Raw genomic sequence first — 26,462 nt, 5'->3', positions numbered from 1 at the left:
GTGTTTGATACAATGATAAAGTTTTGTGTTCAATCATGGGCAAGGATTTAATGTTTTGAGTCCTTATCTAAAGTCATGGACTAGTCTTTGAGGCTGAACAGAGAGTGAACATAGTTCATAGTTCAGATCTAGGTTGAAATTAGAATGGATTTCATATGCAAGAGGAAACTGGAAAACTCTAAAAGATTTTTGGTAAAGTAGTTAGAACATCATGACAGATTACCAGAAAAGGAACTTCAGAAGAACAAGTCAAGATTTTAAGCTAGTGATATATGCTTGGGAAGTCTGTATTTTCAAAATCATATTTCAGGGCTGGGAGTTTGGCCTAGTGGTAGAGTGCTTGCCTAGCATGCACGAAGACCGGGTTCGATTCCACAGTACCACATACATAGAAAGAGCCAGAAATGGTGCTGAGGCTCAAATAGTAGAGCTCTAACCTTGAAAAAAAGAACAGAACCCAAGGACAGTGCTCAGGCCCTGAGTCCAAGCTCAGGACTGACAAAAAAAATCAAAATCATATTTCAAAGTTAAAGACAATTACCCAGCTTGTGTGGGAATATTAAACTATGGCATACTTCTTCTACTTATTGGGGATTGTTTTCTGCTTTATTATATTATTGTTCAGTGATATACTTAACATTTTTAATCATTATTTTGCAGCTATGGACACTTGTCTTGATTCTATGGCCTGTCATTATTTTTATCATTTTGGCTATTACTCGGACCAAATTTCCTCCAACAGCAAAGCCAACTTGTAAGTAAATTATATTTGTTTTTTCCTTAATTTTCTTATTCTGCTTAAAATTTATTCTGGTACTTCTTCAGTGTTTTATTGTAAAATGCATTTATATTTACTTCCTGTTGGAAATCTTTACATAAAGAGATTTTGTGGCTTTCCAATCGTTTTCCTTTTTCTTCAATTATTTTATTATTATTATTTTTACTATAGAGGTGATATGCAGAGAGATTACAGCAGTGCGAGGCAGGTCCTGAGTATAATACTCTCATGAGTATAATTCTCTCTTGCCCAGTTTTTCTCACTTGTCCCCATCTACAAGATGTATAATTCATTTTTCCACATAGTGTTGTATTTGTTTACCCTTTGTTCTGTCCTTTCAGTGCCCCTGCCTTTACCCTCCCAAATACAAACAAACAAACAAACAAACAAGAGAGAAGGAAAAGAAAACAAAAGCACCCACAAGGGCAGCTAGGAAAACTTTTGTTTCGTTTGGAATTCATTGAGTTGAATCTAAAGCAGGTGTGGTGGGTGTGACATACCTGAAATCCCAGCACCTGGAGGCTGAGGCAGGCAGCCTACGAGCCCCAATCTAGCTTAGGCTACATGGTGAGAGATTGTCTTTCAGAAAGGAAAAGAAAAAGAAAATTATCTCCATGGTATGTATCTGGAAAAATAGGAAGCATGCATCAGCTGGTATATATTTTCATCTTCATGCAAAGTTTTGACTTATTCATTTAGTCATTCATTTATTTATTTTGTCGGCAGTGGGGCTTGGACTCTTGGCCTGGATGCTGCCCCTGGGCTTTTCAGCTCAAGGCTAGTGCTCTACCACTTTGAACCACAGCACCACTTCCGGTTTTCTGGTGGTTAATTGAGACTCTGGGGTTTTCTGCCTGGGCTGTCTTTGAACCGTGATCCTCAGATCTCAGTCTCCTGAATAGCTAGAACTACAGGTATGAGCTACCGGAGCCAAGCTTGACAGAAAGTTATGCATGACACAAACCAGCAGCAAGCTCAGGCTGGATTATTCTTTATTCTTGTAAGTGAAACCATAGATTTTATTTGATGAAATAAATGAACAAATGAAACTCAGGACTATAAAAATCTCTTCACTCCATCATGGCTGATAGTTGAGTGATGTAAATGTGTTAGCACATTTTGTTTAAAAGATTATTTTCTAATTAGCGCTGTTTCTGTTTTATGTGATCATTGACAAGTTATAAAATGGGCAGAATGCCCAACGTAGTGCATTATTTTCTTTTGGATTCAGTACAGAAATACAGAAAGCATTCAAGTTGTTAAAGCTGACAGATTGAACATTTTTTTTGGGGGGGGGCAGTTCTGGGCTTGAACTCAAGGGCTCAGGCATTATCCCTAAGCCTCTTTGTATAAGTGTATACAATCCAAACTATAATTCAAAAAAGTAAAAACTGGATTGTATTTCAAATAAGTTATAGCAGTTGGCTATATAAAAGAATACAGTGCTAAAATATTCTGTAAAAAAAGGCCAGAGACTTAAAACAGTACAGTGCTTTTTAATCACCCACTCTTAAGAAATTAAGATGGCAGTCAAAGTGGAATCTACTTGAATAAAATAATTCAGGAAATACCAACTTAGTTAGGGTACAGCCTTTAAACTCTTGACGCTACATTGATAACTTACCACATTCGAATAGCACATCATTTCAAAGGACTTTTGCACTTTTCATTGTGTAGAGTTTTGATTGGGTTTTATTAGGTCGTGATGAAAACTGCATTTTTGTTTTCTTCACATGCTATATAAAAGAAGTATGTTACTTCTTTACAACAGATAGATATCGTTGTATGTTGCTGGCATTAGTGTGTTCTTGTGTACCTTCGTGCCCAAATCAGAAGGAACATACTCAGCACATAAATGGGACCAGCAATCTTTGCAATTGTCTAGTTTAAGATGCTATTGATCAATTTACTAACAATAGTGATTAGACTTAAATAGCTCCTTTCAGCAACTCATTTCACCAATTTCTTGTGTTTAAGGATTTTTCATTACAAAATATGTCTCTTGTGAAACTTCCAAGAAAGAAATGTAAGGTCTTTGAATAAATAGTCACAAGCGAATTGGTGTTATCTGATAGCCTTTAGAGATTTATGCAGAAAAATTACAGAGAACATTTATAATTCCACTAAATTAGGAAGAAACTGGAGAAACAGTATAAGTATTTCCTAAATCAAATGTGGAGGGCTCTGACAAAAATACAACATCCAAAAGGAGATGAATAATCATTGTACTATGGACTTATTATCATACTGTTAAAATTATTGGCTACTAAATGATTATGTCTGTAGGGAGGAGAGAACAAAATTACAGAAAGTTCACTCAAAATATAGTTGCTAGTCTTTCAGCCCATGTAAGCTTCAGCCTAAAAGAATAAATTGGTTTGTTATTAGAGCTGGGAGAAACCCTTCACTTCAAATGTGAGAAACCTGGAAGCTGTAGGTTGCCAAAATTTAGTTATGTGAGACAGGAGAGAGAAGTATTCTTTTCATGAAATTTGTATTCTGTTTTTGCCTCTTACAGATCTAGAGGTTAGGACATCCTATTTGTATTCAACTCATAATTAATGCAATATAAAAATGTGATTTTATAACTGAAGGTGCCATTCTATAGAACAATTCAGAGAATTTAAGACTAAAATAGAAGCAGTTATCTTTTTCTCTCTCTTGTGGTAGAGAGGAAAATCTTCCAGATTATACTTGGGGGTTAGGTATTTTTAACTCTTTTTTAAACTGTTTTGTTTTGTGTCTCTTATTTATGATACTGAGAAGTGAAAACTGTAATAATAATAATAATATTTTCTGATTTTTGTACTATGTACTAGGTATTAGGGAGGTAATGACTGCATTGTTCATTTCATAGTTGGGAAAACTGATACACAGAGAAACTAACTTACCTGACTAAGGCTAATAAGTGGAGATATCAGGATTGAATGTAAACATTGTTGCTCCATAATCTGATTTTCAACCCCATAGAGTAATGTTTTGGAAATTTAGTAGTTAGTAGTGATTTTTCATGGTGACTCTTTAGATTTAGTAAAGGAGGACTAATATATGTATATATATAAACACACACACACATATATATACATATAAACACACACTATATATACACATACATATCTAAATATATATAAACATATAAAAATCTACACACACACACACATATATATATACATATATATATATATATATATATATAAACATATAAACATATGTCCTGGACTAGTGCCAGTGACTTCTTCCCAGCTATACAGGAGAATGGGATCTGAGAATCAAGATTCAAAGCCAAACTAGGCAGACAGTTCCATGATACTCATCTCCAATTAACAAACAAAATGTTCATGGAGTTGTGGCTCATGTGGTAGAGTACCAGCCTTGAACAAATATGCTAAGGAAGATTGAGAGGCCATGAGTTTAAGCCCTAGTGCCTGCACGTTTCATCCTGGTGATTGAACTCAGGGCCTGAACACTAGCCCTGAGTTACTGACATATAACTTGAGGCATAGTTCCACTTTCAGCTTTCTTTAATAAGTCATTGGAAATACAAGTATTCCAGATGCTCCCGCTCAAGTTGGCTTCAAACCACAATCTTCAGATCGTAGCACCCTGAATAGCTAGGATTCCAGGTGGAAGTCACCAGTGCCTGGCTCAAGGAGTTATAATTTTGAGGATAATAATGAAATGCAGTGTTTTGAAGGTGGTTGAATATATCATACATTTTTTTGGCCAGTTCTGAGGCTTGAACTCAGGGCCTGAACAGTGTCCTTGGGCTTTCTCAAGGCTAGAGCTTTACCACTTGAGACCCTGCACCACTTCCGGCTTTTTCTATATATATGGTACTGAGGAATCAAACCCGGGTTTTCATTCGTGCTAGGCAAACATTCTACCACTAGGCCCAACTTCCAGCCCCATATATCATACTTCTTTACAATGGAAATTATACTATGTAAGATATGGCCATACATGCAACAAAGCTTCAAATATCTTAAGACTGACCCTCAGAGGTTAAGAAAGTCATTCAACTCCATATTACAAATTTAGGGGCTGCTAGCAGATAGGAGTCAAGCAAATTATATCTGAATATGTGTTATTAAAAGATTATCCATCCAGACATGACTCAACATATTTGGTTAATGCAAGATCACCAACCAGCACTATTACATCTTGAACATGAATTTATTCCTGTTGTCTTCAGAGAAAACTAGTGTGTGGTAGTTAGGGTGACAGTCCATGAGGCTGTCTCTCATAGGTGAGGAAGTCTGTTCTTGCTGACTCACCCCCTGAGGAGTATATGGAAGCCTTACCTGTATGCATGATTCTCAGATATATATTCTCCAGGACTCTTGGGATTTAATAATTAAGGGACTCAGTGAGGAAGTAATTTTGTTTAATGTCTTGTTTGGCTCAAAATTTATAGATAGAATCTGGCTGTAAAAGACTTGGCTGTAAAAGTGAAGTCAGTTTTATTTTTCTACCTGTCATGAGAAGGAAGATGAAATCATTAATCTAATGGTGATTTGATGTGATCCATGGGAATTGGGAAACCTATGATAAAAGTTTTTCATTCAGGACTCATCATTCATCTTTTGTTAGGCTCTGTGCGTGTGATCTTTCCAATCTCAAGAGTTTCAGCCATACTAGTCAATCTCGGGTTAGAGCATCTGAGTCACCTTTGATTATGAAATGTGTCCAGACTCACCCATACCTTCCCATCTTTCATGTCACCTCTTGATATCAAGATCTGTTGTTTCATACTTCGGGAACTCTCATGGCAAGGGAAGAAGGGAAGAGCTATTTACACCTAACTCTTTCCCCTTTTCTTCCTCAACAAATCCCTCTATCACATGCTTTGGGCTCGAGACCTTCACACTCAGGATTCTTCCAGCTTCATCTTCATTCTGTTCTGAAGTGAGATGCTTTGGCCTACAGAGAAGGTGTTTGAGTATTCATGCCATTCCATGTTCATCTGTACCTTCATGCACCTGCTGTGTCTAATCCTCAATACCTATAAAAACATAAGGTCATATCTACTTCTCCCTTCCCAGGCCTCCCCTCATCACTTGAATTCCATCCATCTCTCCTCCATAACTCTCTTATGAAGTATGATTTGCATACTGATGCACTTAAGAACTTGATTCGTTTATCAGACAGATAATACATGACAGCAAAATCACATTGTAACTTCACATGCTTAGCAGATACAACATGGTCCCTTACATAAGAAACAAAATTCTAGAATGGTAAGTCATAATTTGATAGGGTGGAAGATTAATATTGGAGACTGAATACTAAAATTTGCCCAAAGATGGATAGTATAAAGGAAATTCAATATGATTATGAGTTGGGTAAATGATAAGCAGCTGGCTTCTTTTGGTTCAGTTTTTATTCCTAAAATCCCTTTGAATATGACTATGCTATAAAATTGTCTACAATGTTCATATTGAGAAACAAAAATGAATATATAGCTCTACTGTGCCTTCCCAACTAGCTCCACCTGGGAATTTTTATTACAAATACTTAGAAATTCTGAATGCATAGGAGATGCTTTTATGTAGATTTTATACTGTGTTTCTAACTTGAGAAGTTTCAAAACATGCTCAAGCAATTTGTTCTTGACATTAGATATGCTTTATATGCTAGGAATCTTCCCTAAATCAGTTTTTTTTTTTTTTTGCCAGTCCTGGCCTTGGGCTCAGGGCCTGAGCACTGTCCCTGGATTTTCTCAAGGCTAAGGCTCTACCACTTGAGACACAGCACCACTTGTGGCTTTTTGCTATGTATGTGGTACTGAGGAATCAAACCTGGGTCTTCATGCATACTAGGCAAGCACTCTACCACTAGGCCAAACTCCCGGCCTTAATGACATTTTCCTTTTGCCAGTCCTGGGGCTTGAACTCAGGGCCTGGACATTATCTCTAATATTTTTTGGGCTCAAGGCTAATATTCTACCACCTGAGCTCCACTTCAGTAAATCAAAGGGAAGACTCTCTCAGACTTTCCTGCCTAAACTGGCTTTGGCTTGTGATCCTCAGATCGCAGTCTCCTGAGTAGTTAGAATTACAGATGGATGCCATTGGTACCTCACTGATTTGTGTGTGTGTGTGTGTGTGTGTGTGTGTGTGTGTGTGTGTGGTGGGGTGGGATGTTACTATCCCTTTATCTTTGCAACTTGAAGATACATTCTGTGGAATGCATGCAGCCTGAAATCTCACTAGGTTAGGATTCTATTTCTTTTAGGATTTGGTGCAAGGACAGCTGAAGCAGCAGGAAGAAGGCAAAGATGAGTATGGCTTTGTTCCATTTCTACCTGGGAATGGCCACAGCTCCTGCTGGCACTTACCTACTTTCCCCAGTTCCTGTCTTGACTTGCATAGTGAGGATGGCACACCCTAATGCCAGACAACCTAAGGGAATTTCTCAACTAATGTCCTCTTAGACTTAGTGCACAGAGTTGCATCAGAAAACCAGAAATGCCTTTCAAGTATAAGAAAACACTAGCACCTAGAAAAGAATGGCTGTTGATTGCACAGTGGTACATTTCTCTTTATTGCATTTTCCCTCCATTCTGTACCATGCCCACTTCAGGGAATCTGCTTGCAATGTTCCCCAGTGCGTTCAGTATAGAAGCTGGTTATGGAAGATTTAGGATTTGTTTTGTTGACTTATTTCTGTTCCTTCTTAATGAACAAAGGCTTCCTGCAACTCTTAGAAAGTGCTAACATCCAAGTGCTAATGATAAGTGAGTTTTTTAAAAAAACACTCTTAGTAAAGTAATATCACTTGCTGAGTTTGTCAGTGTCAACTGATGTTCCCAATATCATTCTGAAGGTCAGAGCTAGGGCTAAGAAAATCATTTTGACTGATTCCCCTGTCTTACTGGGAACCCTGGAGCAGGGAGCTAAGCTATAGACTCACAGGTGAAGTGCTTGCTATCTGGTTGGCTGGCCATGTTTTCCAGGTGATTGTTTCATTCAAACTTTTTTCCAAGCATCACCTTGGAAACTGGACCAACAATACCTTTAGTCATTTTATGCTATGCTCACTCCTCAAGTTTTCTCATTCCTTTCGATTAGATCACATTGTGTCCTTTGTCTTTGATAAATGAATCCATGTATTTTTAGAATGAAGTAGCCCTTTTGGTGAAATGCCACAGCACACAATGTTCTTGGGGCTTGTACGGTCAGGTAGAATATCATTGTGGGGAAGGTCCTACAATATTTTCACATTTTACTTTAAAGTCTTTATTAGGTTATATATGTAAATGTTTTACTTCTGTATATAACTGTTGTCACTCTGAGAGGTTATATCAAATCCAAGAGTCTATACTCGTGACTTAAGCTACTCAACACAATCCTTACCCTTTGACCTCCCCAGAAAGAAGATGACAGCTTCAACATAAGCTGTGGATAAATTTGTGAAATTTCATCCATGGGTTTCTCCATCTCCATATAGGAATGAATAATAGGACTTACTTTATAAAGTTTTGAGAATTGAATGAGTTCATAATTCCTAAAGATACAGGACAGTGATGATTGATGCATAGTAACAGTTTTATATATTATTTACATTTTATTCTGTAGTAGAAAGTACTGTGTCAGTGATGGAATATCATTAAGTTATTCTGGTGTCTGATGTTATTTCACAGTTGGGGAAACTGAGGTTCAGAAAGTTTAACAGACTTGACTTAACTTTTCCAACATCTGTGCATGCATGCCACCATCACTTATTGAAAGGGCGTCTGTTAGGGGTCTTCAAGGTTGCTGAGGAGAACCCAGTGGTAAAAGGTCTCAATCAGTCAAATCTAGAGTAGAGTGATATGTAGGTTAGAAACATTATGCAATATGGAGAATCTCACAGTAGAGGAAGGGCTTGGGGCAAATGTAGTAAGCAAGACAGAACTAGCAACTTTAATTAAGGTCCTTACTAGCTGGGGCAATGGTAAGGCAAATGTAGCTCAAAATTCAAGATTGACAAAAAACATCTCAGTATTCAAGATTGGTTGCATTCTAACATCACTACTTTAGGAATCAAAATGAATGCAAGAACTCCCTGATGAGTTAAGTATCAAAATTTAAATAAAGTCAAGGTGACTGTTGGGGGTAACTCTTGTGTCTTGGGCTCTAATGGGGTTTGCACAGTACTTCCTAGAATGTCAAGGAAGGCTTCATGTGGAAGTCTTATTTTACCAGGGGTTTTGAAGAGTGGCTAGGAACTCATCTATGGCTTGCAGCAAGAGACTACCATGAGACAAGGACAGAACAGGAAAGAGTTAAGTGTGTCAGAAATCTGGGGTCTCTTGTCTGAAGGAATTCAATCTTTGTGGAGGTATTGAATTAAAATGATCACCTTGATAATACAATTAGATTTTTTTTTTTAAATGTGGGAAGTTAGGCGATTTAGTTAATACCACTATGCTCCACTTCCCGTTTTCTAGTGGTTAATTGGAGATAAGAGTCTCAGGTCCTTTTGTGCCCAGGCTGGCTTTGAACTTTGATCCTCAGATCTCAGCTCCTGAGTACCTAGGATGACAGGCATGAGGCACCACACCTGACAAATGAAATTAATCTTAAAGTATTTATTTAATTTCTGTCCAAGGTCACTAAAATTATCCAAGTATTTATTTTTTAACATTTAATTTTATTGTCAAGGTGATTTAGAGAGGGGTTACAGTTACATGCATAAGGTAATGAGTACATTTCTTGTTGAACATTGTTACCTCCTGCTTCATGTTTCTCTTCTTTTCCTTGTCCTTCTATCCTACTCCAAGTTGTAAAGTTCATTTCCATCACATCAAATATTTATATTGTCAAGAATGAAAGTCCTGCATAATCTTGACCTTGAGAGAGGACTAAGGTTGACATTCCAGTGCATATTCTCAGGCTTTTAAAATAAATATGTGAAATCCAGACACACATACACACACGCACACACACACACACACACACACACACACACACACACACACTCATGTACCTGCACACCCAAATACACACAACCAATTAGAACCACTGGCATCACCAACATTTGCCAGCTGGTGGACAGTGGTCCTGAGGTGGAGTAGTAGGAGCCAGATTAGGCATAGAGTTCAGGATTAGAAGCTCTTGCAAATGCTATGGGGCTGAAATGTCCATGGCCTTCTCAAGCTTTTCCAGCTATTTCTTAGATCTCTCTTTCTTTTAGATAGATAGATAGATAGATAGATAGATAGATAGATAGATAGATAGTTTTGAATAGATATAGATAGGTTGATAGATATCTATGTCTATGTCTATGTCTATCTTTAAAAGAGATTTGCTTTTTCTAATATGTGGGATTTTGTTACGAGGGTCGCCATAACTCTAATTCCATACTGTTCAAGTGAGAGTGACACAACTTAGGACCAAATTGAGAGAGTAAAAATGCTGCTAAGAATGCCTGGTAAAAAAAACAGCGATCCCAAGGTCTTACTGTAGGCTTTCTGCATCGGTATCTGGTAGCAGGGATGATAATGGAGATGCGGATGATGGAAGGAATAGGGCTCACTACACCATATTAAGGATGAGCTTTTCTTTCTTCCTTTTTCTTTTTTTGCTTGTCCTGGGGCTTGTACTTAGGGCCTGGGCACTGTCCCTGGACTTTCTCAAGGCTAGCACTCTACCACTTTCAGCTTTTTGAATGAGTATATGGTACCAAGGAATGGAACCCAGAGCTTCATGCATGCTAGGCAAGCGCAAGCACTGTACCACTAAGCTACACCCCTCGCTCCCGAGTTTACATTTTTAAGACTTCTTCAGGTAATTTTATTTTTGCCAGTCGGGACTTGACCTCTGGGCTTGAACACTGTCCTTGGGCATTCTCAAGGCTAGAGCTCTACCACTTGAGCCACAGCACCACTTCTAGCTTTTTCTATGTATGTGGTTCTGAGGAATTGGACCCTGGTCTTTGTGCTTGCTAGCCAAATGCTCTCCCCTAGGTCAAACTCCCAGCCTTCTTCAGGTGATTTTCATGCAATTACAAGTTTTGAGAGTACTCCTTTCTTCTTAGTTGTGTTTTATAATTTTAGATCAGTTTGCATTTTTTCACCAGCTCACCTTGATGAAAGAACACTAGGGGATGAAATTAATCCTTTGAGTAATTTTAAGGAAGAACTTGCTTTCATGTGAGTTGTTTCACAAGTGTATTAGTAATTTCAAGCATTCTCTGCTTCCCTTCCATTGTAATGGAACTTTCACATGGTTTTTCATGTCTGATGTTGGAGATAATGTTCTCGGGACAGTCTCAGAGAGTACTGTCAGACTGTGATAAAGAATATTTCCTAAACAGATGCTCCTCCAAAATTATGTCATGCTTAATTTACATGCCCAATAGAATTCACTTCAGAATAAACAAGTACTTCATATGCTAGCATTAAAACTTTGTGCTTCTGTTTAGATAAAAATCAAAGACAATGAGAAATGTCAACATGTTTCTACCCTTTTAAGGTTGTGGCTGTGTCTAGAGATGATACAAAGATGCTTCTGGAGATTCAGTGTAAAGAGTAGGAAATACTTTCTGTCCTCAAGTTGCTTAAAATCTAATTGTGGATCCATATCTTTGCTATGGTAAATAGTGCTGCAATGAACATTGTTGTGCTGGTGGATTTAGTATGTCCTTGTTTCTGGATGATTGGGTAAATGCCAAGTAGTGGAATTGCTGGGTCATAGGGGAGCTCTATGTTTAGTCTTTTGAGGAACTGCCTCAGTTGATGAGTGGATCAACAAGATGTGGTATTTGTACACAATGGAATTCTATGCTGCTGTCAGAAAGAATGACATTGCCCCATTTGTTAGGAAATGGAAAGACTCAGAAAAAATCATATTAAGTGAAGTAAGCTAGACTCAAAGGAACTTAGGCTCAATGGTTTCCCTCATTTGTCATAATCAGTAGAAACCTTGGGCTCTCCTAGCAGAGATCTGCAATAGAGCAAAACCTTGATACAAAAGGCCATATAGTAGGATGTTAAATGAAAGGATCTCTAGGATATAGAAACATAAGCCATATAATGAATGATTGTTGTTCTTAATGTACTATGTTATCTCTCATCTCTTTTGCTGTCCCTTGGTTATCTCATATTGTTACAGTATCTCACTTTGTTATCTGATATATTGGACATATTTGTATTTGGTTATTTGAAACTGGATAGGGAAGGGGGAAAACAAGATGAGGGGTGGGGATGGGGGGGAGGGAAATGGGGACCAAGACATGTGAAAGGGTATCAATGTATGGGAATTAATGCACCATCTATCTGGCAAATATCATGTAACCCTTCTATTAATTACAATAAAAATATATGAAAAAATCTAATTATGGAATACAGAGCATACAGGAAAGTTTGTGCATCATTATAGGTATTTTAAACATAAAAGTAAATAGAAGTACAGTGTTTGGTATGACAGTTTCTACATGATAGGCATTCAAAATAGTTATTGATTAACAGGGATGTGACAACAGTGCTGGCACTTAGTACTAATATTTAAGCATTGAACATATGGCATTATTAATGAAACCTACTGACAGGCCATTTTAAAGAAGAAAGCATTGCTTTGAATTAGGTAATGAAGAACTACTCCAGGATTGAATTATGCTTGGAAACAGAAAAATGATAATACAATAAGAAGAGTCAGAGTAGGACCACGATGAAAACATTGGAGGCAGAAGTTCTCAGGGGTGACTGGCTAGAGATAGGAAGACTTACCTGGTCAAATCATTGTCTTCCTAGAAAGGGGACATTGATTTGGGTGGAATTGGGTCATTGACAGTTTTGTTTTTATTGGTTCAGGTATTTTTTCTTTTTTAAATTTAATTTCATTGTCAAGGTGATGTAGAGAGGTTATTGTTACATAGGTAAGGTAATGCATACATTTCTTGTCCAACGCTGTTGCTCTGTCCCTCGTATTTCTCCCACTTTCCCTCTCCCCCTCTTCCTCCCCTAAGTTGTAAAGATCATTTCTAACATACTGTCTTGTGGTGAATAGCTCTGTTGCATTGGTTTATTATTTGTCCTTTTGTCTTACCAGTTTGTTGTTCTCCACAAGTGTTGGTCTGTATCCTGTCTCAAACTCATGATCCTCATTCCTTGGCCACCTGAGGAAGGATTATAGGCATTCCCAAACATAATGAATGGCCCCAGAAGTGCGAATTTTGTGCAGTTGTAATGGAAATATGGGAAGTCTGTTGAAAGTTTCTTTTTTTTTGCCAGTCCTGGACCTTGAACTCAGGGCCTGAGCACTGTCCCTGGACTTTCTCAAGGATAGAGCTCTACACTTAAGCCATAGCACCACTTCTGGCTTCTTTTTCTATATATGTGTTACCAAGGGATTGAACCTGGGTCTTTGCGCATGCTATGCAAGCACTCTACCTCTAGGCCAAACTCCCAGCCCCTGTGAATTATTTAATGTTGCATTTTCCTCATAGGTGGAAAACTAAAGGTAGCTAAAATGATTGTGTTTGTTTGTTTTTGGTCCATTGGTTTGTCTTTTACTAATTGTTCCTGTCACAGGCTATATGAGTTGTCTACTTATCTCTAACCATCCTTCTTTAAATACATGCACACATTTCCAGTTCATATGAATTAGAAGATAGAGCTAGGCACCAGTGACTTATACCTACAATTCTGTGATCTAACTGCGCAAGAGAATGAGAACTGGAGGACCAAACCAGCCTGGGTAGAAAAATCTGGGAGACTTCATCTCCAAAATAACCATCACGAAGTTGTCTTGGAGATGTATCTCAAATGATAATGTGCTAGCCAAGCAAGCAAGCAAACAATCTGAGCACATGCAAGGCCCTTAGTTCAAACCCCACTACCAGTAAAAACAAACAAATAAAAAACAAGCAAACAACAACAGCAACAAAAATAATTAGGAAATAGCTTAGCTGTATGTTTCTGACTCTGAGTTTCGCACAGGTTATCCTTAGGATCTTGGCAAGAACTACAGTCATCTCACAATCTAGCCAGGAGTAGAAAATCTGTTTGCAGGATACGTTGCTCCCATGACCTCATGGTTTGTACTAATTTGTCAAGAGGAACCCTCAGCTTCTCTTCCCAGTGACTTCCCTTGAGGTTGCTTGAATGACTTCATGACATGTTGGCTGGCTTTCCTCTAAGCAGGAAATCCAGGGGCAGGGTGTGGGGGGGATTGGGGAGGTGGGATGGGGAGGAAAGTTGGGGGTATAGAAGCAATCCTTTCCATGACCTGGTCTTGGAGATGTAAAGCACTGCACCTCCCCCCATTAGAAATGAATCACTAAGTCTGACTACACTTGAGGGCCTAGAGAATTAAGTTCCCCTCTTTCAGGAAAAAGTTCTTTTTTCATATATTTTTTATTGTAATAAATAGAGGGGTTACATGATATTTGCCAGATAGAAGGTGCATTAATTCACATACATTGATACCCTTTCACATGCAAGACATGTGAGAGGAAAAAGTTCGAAAAGATTCCATGAACACATTTTAAAACCATCACATACTCTACCAAGATTCAACACTGCAATAAGAAGGCTCATAAATTTTACCTGAAATGGGCTGTCCTGTCATGGCAGACTCCTTATCTGCATTGGCCATACTGCTTTCCTTGCACCAAGCACCAAACCTGCATGGGGAGACATTAAATATTTTTTTTGAATGATGACTGTTTTATAAATGAAGACATTTATTTTCCAAGGTTTTTGTGACAGATCTTGCTAAGTGTTGAAGCCAAGCTTTAATTTAGTTTGACTATGCACATTCTCACTCTACTCACTGTGCAATCTGTCAGACAGAATCACTCATGTTTATTAGATAGATTCACCTTGCTGTTGGCATAGCTAACAAAATCGCTCTCTGGAATATTGCCTGGCACTTAGTAGTCACCCACCAAATATTTGTTGAACAAATGGATGAATTTGGTGTAACAATGATTGAAGGCTAGAGGTAAGAAGAAGTCTGTGTTCAAATTTACTCACAAGTCAATGGGAAACTGAACAATACAGCAGAGAGTGTTTGCCTCTGAAGTAGGTTATGATCCTTTCACTCACAGGGCACCGTGTTAAAAGTTCTGCTGTTACGTACTAGGAATACAGACACTGTGGAAGTCCTGGGGTTTGAATTTTGCTGTAGCCTCACACAAGGGCTTTATGGCAAATGAACTTCATGCTTTTACAACATTGCTTTGGACTAGTCTTTGTGAAAGTGGAAGCATAATATAGGAAGAGGGGAAAATAAGTATACACTAACTGGATTTTCTTCTAGCAGAGTAGAATTATGTATTGATGTTTATTTTATTTATTTTGGTGATAGTAATGGAGCTTGAACTTAAGGCCTCACACTCTTGCTTAAGGTTTTTTCTGTTGTTGTTTTTTCTTTTGCTCAAGGGTAATGAAAATTTGATGTTTTTGGGTGTTAATCAGGATATGAAAACACTGGGTCAGGGTAAGATTAGAGTAAAAAAAAATTACAGAATTATTGGAGTTCCAAAAAGCAATGAATGACCTCAGTGGCATAATTAGAGACACAGAAATGTGGAAGAATAAATAAATTTTAAAGAGACTGGGAAAGAAAAATTAGGATGGTGGAGATTAGATTTATGGATCCAAGGAAACATGTGAAATAAAAACATTCTTTGTTTTTATTTGAAATTATGAGGAAACAAAAGAGTGGTAACTGTAGCAACAATGACCTTTTTATGTGATATAGTCTTTTATCACATTATTGATTCATTCTTGTGATTTCCATTTCACAGATGAGAAAGACAGAATGCTTAGAAAAGCAGAGAATAATGAGGGACCAAAAAAACATTGACCTTTGCTTAAAGTATTCAGTTCGAGTTTCACTTCAACCTTTGGACTTTGGGAATTCACTTAACTTCTCTTTAGTATAGTGCAAGATAACCAAAGTATCAATCACCTAGCATTGTTTGGTGAATTAAATATGCAGCCAATAAAATAACACATAATAAGATAATGCAAGATATCACAAAGAAGGAGGCTTACAGTCTATAGGTGCATACACTAAGTATTCAATAAATGCTTAACATCATTGGATAAGTTACCAAAGAGTAGACAGTAAGTGGCAGAGCTTCTAACTTAAAACTAGATATGAGGTTCTTGGTATACATTTCATGTTGCCACTAGAGCAAAAGCCACAGGAATAGAATGGAAGGAGGAGTGGCTGCCAAGGGCATCATAGTTTATTGAAGACCAGGCTTAAAGAGTCACTGGTTTTGTGTTGGAGAAAAATAAAGTAGTTAATAGTTCTTATCTTAGTTCTGCCAATCAAAATTATCCTTAGATTTGAAAATGGACCCAAATTATTTGTTGGTTTCTATACTTAGGTACCCAATTATATATATGTAAAAGTACCAAATTATACATATATAAAATTGTGCCAAAGGAAACACATTGGCTGAAAAGCCTCTTAATTCTAAATTAGTAATGATAGAAAAAACAAACTTGAACCTCAGCTAAAATTAATCAACTAAAGAATAGGTGTTAATCTACTTTAGTTATTCCTGTATGGTGCGTTTGGTTCCATATTTATACAATGGACATCTGAGGCACAACTTTTCCTTTGAATGTTGTTACCATGATTTTATCCTTTTCTTTAAAAAAAATTTCCCAGGCTTTCCCAGCTTTTCCCGTGAAAATGGGACTTAACAAATGTTCTGCAAATATTAATTGAATAGATAGGTAAATAAACAGACAGACATAATAGATGGATTGGTGTGTGAATAAATGAACAGATATATGACTCATTCTATAAAATGATAAAATAAAATCAGTGTATTGTGGAGGTTTACAAGAATCTTAACCCTTTTCTTTGTTTGCCACCTAAACTCATTTGTGTGTGTCATTTCACCAAAATTGTGCAGCATTACTATGCACAACTAGACCAGGAGCCGACAATCTTTTTCTTCCACAAACATATGTCTCCATTCTAATTTTATTTTTCTTAATCAATTTTGCCTCTTCCCATTTATTAACATCTTAGTTTGAGCTTATGACAAATAACTCCAATGTCAGCTTTTGACGGCTTCATTTCCAATCTCCTAGTCAACTCATAAACAATAGAATCTAATCCGGCTCAGTTCCAGCTATTGAAATGTAATGGTTTTACATTATATTAGACTAACCAAATTGTAATACTTAAATAGAAATAAGTAAAGAAATGTATGACGGTTACAGATTTTCAACACAGCTAATACTAACATTTTATCTTCTTTTACCACCAAGCTAGCCATTGTATAATATGGGGGAAGGTATTTATTATATACTGGTTGAGTTATCTGAAAACTAAAAAAAGTACTTTCCCTTTCCTTCTTTATCCCTCAGTTACTAAGTCCTGTCAGTTCATTCAAGTGTCACTATATTTCTGCTGCCTTCGTCTTAGTTCATGTCTTCAGTTTGCCCGACACTGATTATAATGACTTTTTATCTGATTTTTGTGCCCTTGTTCTAGTGTCCTTCTGTTTATCATTTATTTTTCTACATTTCCTTAATATCCTTCCAATAGCACTTCAGACATTTGTTTTTGGCCAGTTCTGGGATTTGAATTTAGAGCCTGAACATTGTCCTTAGTCTTTCCTCAAGGCTAGTGCTTTATCAATTGAGCCACAGCACCACTTATGACCTTTTTTCTTTTCCTTCCTTCCTTCCTTCCTTCCTTCCTTCCTTCCTTCCTTCCTTCCTTCCTTCTTTCTTTCTTTCTTTCCTTCTTTCTTTCTTTCTTCTCCCTGTCTCTCTGTCTCTGTCTCTGTCTTTCTTTTTTTGTCGGTTGTGGGGCTTGAACTCTGGGCCTGGACATTGTCCCTCAGTTCTTCAGCTCAAGGCTATCGCCCTAGCCCTTGAGCCACAACACCATTTCCCCTTTTCTAGTGATTAAGTGGAGATAAGCATCTCACAGCCTTTGGTGCCGGCTGGCTTTGAACCTTGATCCTCAGATCTCAGCCTCCTGAGTAGCTCGGATTACAGGAGTATCGGGCCACTTCCAGCTTTTCTATGTATGTGGTACTGACTGAGCAATCAAATCTGGGTCTTCATGCATGCTAGGCCAGCACTCTACCACTAAACCAAGCTCCCAGCCCCATCTTCATGATCTTCCCCTGACCATCTCCTCCCCTCCCCGCAATACTCACTCATGTACTTCACACTCCAGATACTTCCAGTGAATTAAGTTAAGGAAGCACTATCACAGTATTATAAGTGGGATCTCGAACCTTCGATGTGTAAATTCCAGGAGCCTGCGTTTCTGGGACAATGGAATGACTCGGTGAGTGTAATGCTTTGCATCTGAGGTTAGCACATGCCTTATTATAAGTTTTGTTGTACTTCAGGCTCCTCTAGAGTTTTATTAGATTCATACCTTCATGTATTCTTCTTCTTCCCTTTTATTGTCTTTCTGCTAGCATCAACAAGTACCACTTTCTGCACCCTCTATCCCCTGCTACCAAATAGAATTAGACATTTCATACTTTAGAAGTATAATACTTCGTGAAGAATGATCCTATCTTCATAGTTTGCATCATGACAGTAGTAATAATTCAGAATAACCTAAAAATAAATAGTAGTAATTCATAATAATTTCCCATGACCATTGTACAACTTCTCATAGATATATGAAGCTTATCTGCTCAGGCAAGAATTTTACTTTTCCTATTTACATCCTGGCAATCTTACAGAATAGAATTGGAATCCAAATGGAAACGAAGGATCTGTATTTGCAGTAAACACTGACAACACTTTCCACGGGTTACCCATGTTCTAACTTAGATTAGCTTGTCATGATCATTGGATTCTTCGTGTCAAGCCACATTAATTGTCAGTGGGCAAATGGGGAAAGATGAATGTTGTGGGCTCCTTCACTACAGATCTCATAGTTTGCAAGCAGTCCATGAAGAAGCTATCTTTGAACCTGTTCCCGAAGCTTCACTAAGTCCCAGTTCCCTGCCTTGAAAGTACTCAGACAAGTACTTGGCTGGCCTAGTCCAGCAGGAACATGTGCAGCTGTGTCAGAAGCAGTGGCTGTGGCTCCAGGATGACCTTCTCTGTGTGGGTCACTGGTCTAAATGGGAACTTGAGGCTAACATGTGTTCTGGAGGATCCTGTTATTTATGCAATGATGGGGATACTTGTTCGGGATGTTAGCCAAGCCACATTGACTTAAATTCCATTCATTTCACCAGTGAAAACTTATTTGTGACACTCTTAATGCTACCAATCAAGAACTCAGAGAAGTCCAGGCAGAAGTAGCATTTCCTTCAGAATGTCATTCTCCTTCAGGCTCTCATTTGAACTTAACTGTCCCTGGGTTGAATAGTCCTGATTTGAAAATTTCAAAAGTCAATAGCAGCCTCTGGCTTATAGACTATAATTCAATAGAAATTTAACTGATAGTTCCTAGGTTCTAGATAAAAATTAACTAACGCATTTAACCCAGTATACTCTGATGTGCTTTAAAATAAAAGACCCATCATCTTAGATCCTTTGACCAATCATGATGATTGTGTGTTAACTTTCCCATTTTGAAAATAGGTTGCAGTAAGTATGGCTGGTAGTATTGGATACTAGCCAGAATCCTTCATTAGTAGAACAGTTTGTCATTGGTTAAAGTATTTTCCATTCCTTATACCCTCCTGCATTTACCCATGATTTATGATTGCTCTCTTACCTGTAGTGCTTCTCATCCAAGGGTCCTAACTTTCCCACCATGATAATCATCTGTTCTGTTTCCTATAAATACTAAATGATGCTTTCTTAAATTTAAAGTTATTATTTGCCTTCCCAAATAGCTATGTGTTAGACTCCTTGCATAAGAAGATCATTGCTTTGGGTTGGGAGCATAGCCTAGTGGTGGACACCTAGCATGCATGAAGCCCTAGGTACCACATACTCAGAAAAAAGTTAGAAATGGTGCTGTAACTCAAGTGGCAGAACACTAGTCTTGAGCAAAAGTTTCCAAGGACAGTGCCCACGCCCTGAGTTCAAGCCCCAAGACTGGCAAAAAAATCATTGCCTTATTGATCATTCCCATCCCTCTTTCTTATCTGTTCTGTCCCAATAACTCTAGTCAGAGAGATAAAATGTACAAAAAACAACTACCAAGCAAATAAGTAAATGCCTGAGCTACAGAAGGGACAATCTCAGTCTTGTATACATAAAGTTACAATGAAAGAGACATAATTGTGACAGGTAAAAGAAAATTAATATTGGCTTGATCTTTTTGAAATAAACCCTATCATACATAATAAATTCTTCAGGCCAGCCACTCGTGGCTCACACCTATAATTCTGGCTACTCAGGAGGCCGGGATCTGAGGACTGAAGTTCAGAGCTAGCCCAGACAGAAAAGTCCATGAGACTCTTATCTCCAATTAACTAGCAAAATTCCAGAAGTAGAGGTGTGGCTCAGGTGGTAGAGTACCAGCCTAGAGCAAAAATGCTAAGTTAGAACACATGGCCATGAGTTCAAGCAAGACCTGTACCAACACACATGAAAAAACAATTTTTAATTTAAAGAATTCATATGCATAAAATGATCATGAAAAGCCAAGCAGACAATTTACTCCTCTTGCACTTAATATAGAGACAACTGTGACTTCCTTTGAGTACAAGCCAGGCATCCTGGTGGTTTGGCCTCTGGCTCGGTGGCCTGTGCCTCCTGGCCTATTGAGAAGCCCTGGGGTAGGAGAGCTGAGTATTTTATTCACAGTTGCCTTTCCTGACCCAGGGAGCCCAATCACCTAGGACTGGGCATAAAGTTCAAGATGGGCACCCCGCTGGATTCAAGAGACAGGGAAGATGCTCACTGAAACGGGCTCCCACTCCACAGTCTGGTATCAGACCACCTCAGAGCTGCAAAGGTGACCTGATCACTTGATCCTAAACAATTTGCATGTGGTCTCATGAAAGGTCAGAACTACCGGAGACTCTAGCAATCCCAGCAGTCCTTATGGGGGGCAGGGCTCAGTTCCTGGAAACAAGCATTGTATCTGAGACTGAAGCAGAGGGATTAGACCCTGACAGGGCTCTGAAACACCAGATGGTGGAAGTCATTGAATTTGCTTCTCACATTTAATTATGGTGATAGCTGAACAACTAGAGATATACTAACAATGATCAAATAATGGTACGTTAAAAATAAAAGAATTAATAGCCCAGGACTCTAATAAGTCTTTTGTACACATTTCATTTGATCGTGAAACTATCACTCTGAGGTAAATGCAGTTGTCTTCTTTTACCCGTGTGGAAGCGTGCAAGGCTGTTCAAAGGCAGAGCTGGGATGAGGGAGCAGGCAGAGGATACAGGCTTTGAGTCCAGGTCTGCTTACCTAACACCACACTAAAATCTATCATAACCTGTTGCTAAAAATATTTTAAAACTTGAGCTGGTTCACTTAATTTCAGTTTATATTTGAAACCTCAAGAGCCCTGGATAGAGAAGGCATAAGAAGCTTACTGTAATTGAGATCTAGACTTTATAGCACAGCTTCTTGCACAGGCACTGTGTCATTCACTCATTTGTTTATTTGATCACTCAGCTATCACTTTCTGAGTCTCTTATCTAATCATATTATGCCAGAACTCTATATGGCATAATATTCAGGTAAGATTTGACAGAAAGGACAATTGACCTTCATGGAGAATTGTACTATTGGTATGTTCCTGTAGTCAAATGAGCACATTAATCTTCAAGCATTTGGAAATGAGTAGTTATGAGCATCTTCTGGCTACACTGTCTTTTAATGGTTTAAGAGTTCCATTTGGCCTTGGTAGTTGAACAGTGTCAGTATAGAGTTGTTCAGATTAGTAAGCAATTATCTTTGTCCTTAGCGTTTGTAATTCCTTCTCTAGCTTTCCACTTTGGTTCTAAAGAATTATAGGAAAATAGGTGCAAACAACCATTTTGCTTAATTGGAATCATAAGACAATCAAGTATTGTGATGGAGCTTGGTACTTTTTCCTATAGATGCTATCCATAAAATTAATAATAATTTCCTTTAGAAATAGAAAGCAAGGAGGAAAATGGGACCTACGAGGGTTTATATAGGGGCTCCAATGATGTTTAGTTTCTATTAAACAATGACAAAAAGGTTGCAGAATCTATTATGGGATGGAAAAGTTACATTTTGAGTGACTGTAGTACATGCATGTTATTTAAATAATATTTGGTGTTGTTCCTGTGCTTGCCAATTCGAGTATAATGTTTCACATTTTTCTTAATGATGATACACTGGAATTTCATTAGACTATAATTGGAAGGTTTTATTTAACAGAAGGACCAGAGAAAGCTCATTATAAGGCAATCTTACCTACATATGAGTTCAAGGATAGCTTTGTAACAATGCCCTCAAGTTAATAAATTCTGTCCCCTTTTGCAAATTTCATGGATGACTCATTGACCTAGGTGCTTTTGTTTCTGTTTTTCCACAGTTCTCTTTGCCCTGTTTATTATGTTATTAGCTGGGATTTCTGTTCCTAAGAGGAACAGCTCATTAAATGCATGACTCCAAACTGTTTGTTATATATTACCTCCCATCTTCTCTCCACTGAGCATCATCTGCTATTGTGTTTACCCCATTACCTAGCTTAATTAAGTCCTTTAAGAGTTTCTCATAATCCTTCAAACTTCTTGCTGTTAGCAAATATGTTCCATTTATTTGCATTGCTTCTAAATTATTAATAAATGTTATTTAAAATAGTTTCATGGTTCTAAAAAGTCAAATCACTGTTCAAACTGAGTGTCATGCCCTTGTTTCCTGTAGTTGCCTATCTGAACTAATTTTTGGAATGAAAGGTCCTGATATTGAACTTTTAATTAACTACTAGATTTTTGCCCCTAAATTACTTATGGGATCTTTATTCACAGCATTATAGAAAGAACACAAAGAACTGAAACCCACTTACTTTTTTCTATCTACAAATGGTTGGTTCATTCTTACAAAATATTTCAGAGGCTAAAAAGACCCTACTTGATTTATTACAAATAAGCAAACTGTCTGTGCAATCATTTGCTTCTCCTGTTAAAACAAAAAAGTTGTTCATCCCTATGATGAATTTTCAAGATGTTGCTCTTTGAATTTTAAACAACAGGTTAGGCTTTAGCCAGCTGGCAGCCCTTGAAAGATATTCTTACAAATAATCATATAGGATCTGGCTTTATTAGTGGTTCAGTTTCATCTTGCATTTTTTTAGATCCTTAAAAGTGAAAGCCTCGGAGAAATGATTCCATTTCCTTCCTTTTGTTTCCATATCTTTTGTAGCAAATGTATGCCCGTGGTCTTATACACCGTTATACAAGACGGTGGAGGAACTAAATTCATAATAATTAATCAATTAATTGATTTTTATTAATACACGATTATATAGCATCATGTTATATGATGGCCTTGCTATACTGTATTTTCTTGAGAGATTTTTCTAATAAACTTATCTGACATTTTCAGGTAGATAACAGAGTGTACTTCTTGTTACCATCATAAGTGATACTGCCTTCAAATCCTATGCTATTAAAAACCTTGGTTATTCTTCACTCTTACTTGGTATGTATATCACTTGCTATCATTTCCTAGGTAGATATTATTCTCTTATGTGTACCTATTTTATAAATGCAACATCATTCCTCACTCATCCATTCAATCCATTCATTCAATGTGTATCTATTATGTCCATAATGTGGACAAGTTCTTTATGGACAAGACAATAATAACTCTCCCTACCATTAGGGAACTAAAGAAAGGGAGGGGGAAATCATGAGCTTCATCAGGTCTGAAGACAAATCATAGTTACCCCATTTTTACATAAGGTCACCAATAATTAGGAATTATATGTAATTAACATAATAACCTCTAGGCAGTTAGTCTAATTTTCAACCTTCTCTTCTCAGATTATATTCCTCTAGAACAGCAATAAAATGAAATCCCACCCACAGGTCCAATAGAAAAACAAACAAAACAAAACAAAAATCATGGTGAATCGCCCCTGCCAATTATATTGCCAAGCATATTTGCTTTTTCCTCGTTGGGGGATTTTATGTGTCACCAGCAAGCAGATGCTTTTATTTCCTCAGCCTAATGATATGAGAAGAAGCAGAAGGATGTGAAAAAGTCTCAAGTGCCTCACCTTTGCAGAAAATAGACATTAAAGTTGAATCCCTTAGACCATATCTTCTCTTCTGCACTCAATATAGATATAGAGGTAGAGACAGAGAGCTTCAGTGCCCCACACAGAAAATCTTCCTTTAGATAGTGCTGGTCTCTTCGCAGAAAAATGTGACCCATAAAACTGAAGGGAAACAATCCAGAAATCCTTGACTTCTTCTCTGGCTCTGAAAGAATAAAATCAATAAGAGAGAGAGCCTTACTCAATAATCAATATTCAATACCAAGCCCTCTGTACTAGCCCTTAAAACATATTGGTAAATAATAGAAATGAAACAGAAAGAAATCTGAAAGCTCAAACTGATCTTCAATTTTCAAATATCAGAACTGGTGTAACTTCATCACTGCCTACTTAGTATGCTTAGAGAGAGAGAATGTTAAGATAGGGTAAAAGCCATTAGTGTCTTCCAATTCAATTTTCTCTTTCCCTCTTCTTCAACCTTCTTGTTTTTTTATCACTCAAGTCAACAAAATGAGTTGACAGCTTTTGCCTTTTGTTCCTGAAACATTCAGATTTCCAATTAAGCTTCAAATAGTTTTCATTGTTCACTCTGGTGATACTATACAGTTTTTAATGCAGTGCTACTTAATAAAATGCTTGTGAATAGAACAAAACCTAGATACACAAGGCCATATAGTATGACCCTAAATGAAAGGACCTCCAGGATATAGAAACAAAAGCCATATGAGAAAGGGTATCAAAGTATGTGAAGTAATGCACTTTCTATCTGGTGAATATAATGTAACCCTTCTATTAATTACAATAAAAATATATGGAAAAACGAAGAGATAATCAGGAGCCAAGTGCCAGTGGCCTATTCTTATAACCCTAGTTACTCAGTAGGCTAAGATTTGAGGTTCCTAGTTCGAAGCCAGCAAAGGAAGACAAAACCAAGAGCCCTGTCTTCAGTTAATCAGAAAACAATGCCAGAAGTTGAGGTATGACTCAAATGGTATAGTGCCAAACTTAAGTAAAAAAGCTAAGCAAGAGTGTGAACCCTTGAGTTCAAGCCTCAGTACTAGCACAGAAAGAAAAACAGATAGACATAAAGAAGGAAGGAAAGGAAAGAAAGAAAAAAAGAAAGAAAGAAAGAAAGAAAGAAAGAAAGAAAGACAAAGAAAGAAGGAAAGGAAGGAGGAAGGGAAGGAAAGAAAGAAGGAAGGAAGCCAACTAAGTCAAACTTTTTTAAGGATTTGTTATAGAATTAACAGAAGTTTTAAGTATAAAAGATACTTTAAATTCCTATATTTACATATCTGAGAAATAACTTCTCTAGTCTATTTAAAGGAGAAAAAATCCTTACTTAGATTTAGATTAGGAAAGTATGACAGTGCCTGAGTTAGTGATATACAGGAGGGGCCATCCAGTTGTCACAAATGATACCCATTCTCACATCCCCAAGGACTGCCACGTGTTTAGGAAGACGGAGATTGTGATGCAGGAGGTTAGGATGGGTTAGAAAGCAATTCAGGTATAAATGATTCAAAATGTAAATTCATTCTACATTAAATCTACATTTTTGAATCATTTATTCCTCTACAAAACAGAGGATCTTGAGGTTTTAATCATGAAGCCAGTATCAAAAGGACCTTTGTTAATAGTGCTACACAACTACACAACATACTAGAAGCCTCTAAATAGTACCTCAGATGAAAGTATGACTCCAGTATCATGTGTCCATATGAAATTGTGAGTTGGTTACATGTTACATAGAAATATTTCAATTCTTCTTCATGACTCTCTTTTCTTTTTTTCCAAATATTTTTATTGTAATTAACAGAAGGGTTACATTATATTCACCAGATAGAAGGTGTATTACTTCACACACATTGACAGAGTAGCCCTCCTCCCAGATAGAACTTAAAGTTTAACAGTAAAATTTCTGCCAGCTCACACTTCCATATACATACACCAACTTTGAGCCATAGGATGTCTCTCCCACCTACTGAAACAAATCATTTTATTTATATTTTGCAATCACACTTCGGTAATTGTGTTACAGAGTCCACAGGATCTTAGGTCCAGGATAATCAATAGTCCTCACTCAAGATTTTCTCCTTTTCCGTCACTGCTTGGGGTCTGATGGTCTTAAGGTGAGGCTGACAGAAAAGAAGATTAGAGGCCTGTGAAGCATTCATTATTAAAGAGGTGAATGGTTTAAGTGACCTACCAATCCACACATACAACTGTTACTTTCTGGAATGCCTGTAGTCTGTTATATTGTTCAGTTTTGTTCCAAATGATTTCTTTCATTTATTATGATATAGGTAGCTATGTATAACTATAATGGGTCTTTGTGCTTTGAAAGGAATTTCAAAAATATTGCATTTGGACCTTTATTCGTATAACCATGGGAGATAAGCATCATTATGTTTTTTTTAACAGATTAAGTTATAAAAGCTCTGTGATGTTTGAAAGTAAACAAAGGCAAAATTTTAAGTAGGACTTATGTTCTCCCTGCTCTTTCCATTGTATCATTCTGTATATATGATGTGATCTGGAAACAGATGGAAGTTGCACCCAATTAAAGCCTCTCC

General features: G+C 37.4%; 1 protein-coding gene across 2 annotated transcripts in view; it reads left to right on the top strand.

Annotated features, from left to right (window-relative positions):
* Abca12 (ATP binding cassette subfamily A member 12) overlaps positions 1 to 26,462 on the top strand; it is a 165,128-nt gene that overhangs the window by 9,124 nt on the left and 129,542 nt on the right. For both annotated transcript variants that reach the window (XM_090354380.1, XM_090354379.1), the window contains exon 2: positions 661 to 754. In XM_090354380.1, coding sequence (XP_090210506.1) covers positions 661 to 754 — 94 coding nt within the window. The remainder of the gene's footprint in view (positions 1 to 660; positions 755 to 26,462) is intronic.

The sequence above is a fragment of the Megascapheus bottae genome, chromosome 21, assembly GCF_031878675.1.
Source record: "Megascapheus bottae isolate mThoBot1 chromosome 21, mThoBot2.hap1, whole genome shotgun sequence".
Lineage (NCBI taxonomy): Eukaryota > Metazoa > Chordata > Mammalia > Rodentia > Geomyidae > Megascapheus > Megascapheus bottae.
This window is presented reverse-complemented; position numbering and strand designations above follow the sequence as displayed.